Consider the following 3,839-nt stretch of genomic DNA (forward strand, 5'->3'; position numbering starts at 1 on the left):
CTGCTCCAGAAGTGACACAGGCGTATATGACATAACAGAAAGTGCAACTAAAGGCAACTTATTTGCATCCAAAGAGTGATCCTCTCTACTAAAGTAGAAATTATGTCAGAGCAACTTCCTGAAAAGCAACACACTTCTGTTTTTGAATGGAAAGGAGGAACCAAATATATAATAAATAGATCATGCTTACATTCCACAGTGGTGAGAAAACAGCAAGTGAACTGACAGGACTAGCAAACAAAGGAGAAACGTTTGCATAAATATGAACATGAGACTTTTATTTGCAGTTTTAAACATACCCAAATGAAAAATGTTTTTTTAGGTTTCTTGCAAAAACAAATACTGACACTACAATGTTTTAATACAGAATTTCAACTATCTAAATTATTTCCCATGTGCAGGAAAAAAAACTGAAAGACCGCCTTTAGATAAGTTAACATTAGAAGACTTCCTGTTCTTGTGAAAACACTGCAATTAGTCAAACAGAGAGCAATCAAACGATTTCTGGTTATAAAAGAGAGAAGAAAAACATACAGCTAAGCTAATTCATCAATTATACTACACATGGCAGCGTCTTTGTCCCATATTTTGTCCCTTTTTGAAGAAGGGATATTTTTCTCCTGGTTTCCTGCAACCATACAGCTGCCCCCCGCTTCCTCAACATCCATAGGTTCCATTTTCAGCCGAGGGGGCTGCCCAGACGAACAGGGGGCAGCAGCTGCTCCGGACGCACCCTTTGGCCCTTCAGAAACGTCTGGAATCTCCATCTGCAGCAGGTCGTCAGGCGCAGAAGCAAGACACCCTTGGATCATCTCCACGACTCTCTCCAGGTGTTTTTGGAATCTCTCCGCCGTCTCCAACCTCTGCCTCTTCTGCACCTCCATCATCACCCTCAGAGTCTCCCTGGCTTGGTGCGGCCTGTACTCGTTGATCAGATGATGCATGTGAACAAACAAAAGCTTTATGTCCTCCATCTTCTCTTCGCGTTTAATATTACCAGGACTTTTGATAAGGATGTCTAAAAGGTCCAGAAAGTTTACGAGAATGGACATGTTCAGCTTCTTGAGCTCCCGTTTGTGGTCAAACTGCATAGGATGCAGCCTCTCGATGCCTTGGCTCTCCAGAGGCCGAATAATAAGGTCGTCGCACTGAAACTGATTGCCAAACATCATGTAGCTGTCTCTGATGGGCGGAGGCGGCTTTGGCACCAGACCTTTGCGAATGTTTTCATCTGTATACTCCTTGATGTACTGCATGGGCGGTGGAGGCAGTGCGCTGACCTGCTGTGGTTCACCCATTTTGCAGACCTAAAAATTATAAAATAAATAGAACTACAAGTTAGAAAGAATCCAAACAACAAATACACAGTCATGCACCTGATAAGATCCCACTGTTGTGGCGAGTTCACGGGTCTCACTTATATGAAGTAAAACAATCTTTAATGACCCCCTCATATGTTCTGGGTGATGGCATCAGCTACCTCTTGCATAAACGCTTTCTCCAGTCAGTAAAGTCACAGTCATGATAGCACTTTGTCAAAACTATGCCTTTTTAATGTGCCAAAATAATAACTTTCAAGAAAAAATATCCTTATTTATTCATTTTCTAAACCCGTTTTTGTCCCTTTCAGGGTCACGGGGCTGCCGGAGCCTATCTCAGCAAAGGCAGGGGACATCATGGACAGTTCGCCAGTCTGTAGCAGAGCCACGTTCACACACCCATGCACACTCACACCTAGGGAGAATTTAGTAACCAATTAACTTATGAAGCTTGTTTTTGGACGGTGGGAGGGAGCTGGAGTCCCTGGAGAAAAACCAGGGGATCACGCAAACGCCACAGAGAAAGGTCCCCCAGTGGTGATTCTGTTTCAGGTCCCCCAGCTGGGACTTGAACTGGGGGCCTTCTTGCTGTGAGGCAAGAGCGACAACCAAGAAGAACATGCATCTGTGGAGCTTAAACATATACATGTTTTTAGGTTAGAGTAGATAAGTATTAAATGCAGATTAACCAACAGACACAGGAACAGATGTACAATGTTGACACTTAGCCTAATATTACTAGTTTTGTATATGCATCCACAAACGTTATAATTATTTTAACACGGTTTACTATAGTTTCTGTTACAGATACTTATTCAATAATACATTGTTTTACAATATATTTTTCAAAAGATTAAAGAAAATGTAGAGGAATTTTTAAGTGAAACATTTTTTTAAAATTGTGAGAAAAGACTTATACAGGTTTCCATAATCAGTTTTACAATACCAAAAATAATTAATCAATAAAGCCATTTCTAAATGCTGTGGAAAATGGCATAAAGATGTGACAGCTTCCATTGCATTATAGTTACCTGTGGGACAATTAAACAGATTTTTGATTGATTCCTAAACTTCTTTACATCCTCATGTTTTTTTAATTGAAACAAATTGTCTGTGCTACTTACCGGTAACTAAAAATCCAAATTATTATAATTCCTTTATCTATAAGAAAACAGTTTTTATTCAATTGAAACATGTTTAAATTTATATTATCTATCACTATCCCCCCTATCAGATTGTACTTGTTAAAGAATATGATTTTTTTCTGTGTGATTTAACACCATTTTTTCAAAATGCTTATTTGTTGTGCACATAACCTTATAATTGTTCTGCTATCAATTTAGCAAATACAACTGAATTAGTAGATTTTATATTCAAAATTAAAAAATAAATAAAAAAAAAACTGCAGAGTTTAAAAAAATGTTTAAAGAAAAGCCATCCTGATGTAAGAAGAGAACAAATGAGGGTCAAAAACAAGTCAAATTGTGGATTTTAGTAAAGAGAAGTGCATACATGCACATTCTATACATTAAAAAAAACACAGCTTTTACAAAATGCATATTTGTTGATGTCTGTTTTCAACACTTTGTATCATTGTTATTGAAGGAAAGAAAACAACATTCAAATCAGAGAAGGATATGTCATATGGTCGGTGCATGTTTTAACTTGAAGATTGCCACGATCAGAGTTTACCGTAGCCAAACGAGTCGTTAACCGCTCCAACCAATAAAAGTATTTTTTCCCACGCGTTTTTTTTAGGATTTTACACGTGCTCACAAGAAGTACAACAACAGATAATGTTCACACATCACATAGCTAAACCTGTTTTCTAAGTAAGAAGGCGGACAAGTCGACAACAGACACACACATGATCATCACGATTCATTTTGAGAACTATGTCAAAGTCAAACCTAACGTAACAAATCTCGAATTATTCCGCCGTAGTGCATTTAGATACCACATAAAAGCCCACGTATATACTAACTAACAGTAAAAGTTATTACAAAAACCTAATTAATAAAACCGCTCCGTTGATGTTTGGCTAACAACAAACGTCGTTTCCTGCATCTGCTGAATAATACAGTCTCTACAGTCAAAGAAACAGGTCTGTAACACGAATAAAAGGGTTACATTTATAACTGATTATTGTACAAACCTGTTTAACGACTCAATTGGTTGAGTTTAGATGAAAATTCTTCTAGCCAGTTAGCTCCTGACTAGCTTCGCTTTATTCATTTCCCGGTTGAGTTTCAGATGCCAGGATTGGACAGTGACCCGGAAACAAACTCGACGTTGATTGGTTGCGTCGACAAGCCTTTAAAGTATTTCATTATTAACCTTATAATTAGTGGGTTTTATTCAAAACTAATCTCTTTCCTGTATTAATTGTTTTAAACTTTTTGTTAGTTTTTGTTTGTTTAATATAGTGAGTTCAGGTTCTGATCCTGGTAGGCCTATAAATCTTAAAATATGTTCTTAAAATAAGCTGCTTAAGAAATCAAACCCAAGCAAAAAAAGTTC

The 3,839-nt window shown here is 37.6% G+C and overlaps 1 protein-coding gene across 1 annotated transcript; it reads right to left on the reverse strand.

The window, feature by feature from the left end:
* Positions 1 to 257: 257 nt before the first annotated feature.
* Positions 258 to 3,611, reverse strand: med7 (mediator complex subunit 7). Its single transcript, XM_004073421.5, has 2 exons — positions 3,475 to 3,611; positions 258 to 1,307 (listed from the first exon to the last, which is right to left on the reverse strand). The coding sequence occupies exon 2, from the start codon at positions 1,296 to 1,298 to the stop codon at positions 537 to 539; it is 762 nt and encodes a 253-aa protein (XP_004073469.1). The 5' UTR covers positions 1,299 to 1,307; positions 3,475 to 3,611; the 3' UTR covers positions 258 to 536.
* Positions 3,612 to 3,839: the final 228 nt, after the last annotated feature.

This window comes from Oryzias latipes, chromosome 10 (genome assembly GCF_053564925.1).
Source record: "Oryzias latipes strain Hd-rR chromosome 10, Olatipes_Hd-rR_3.1".
In the NCBI taxonomy this organism is placed as follows: Eukaryota; Metazoa; Chordata; class Actinopteri; order Beloniformes; family Adrianichthyidae; genus Oryzias; species Oryzias latipes.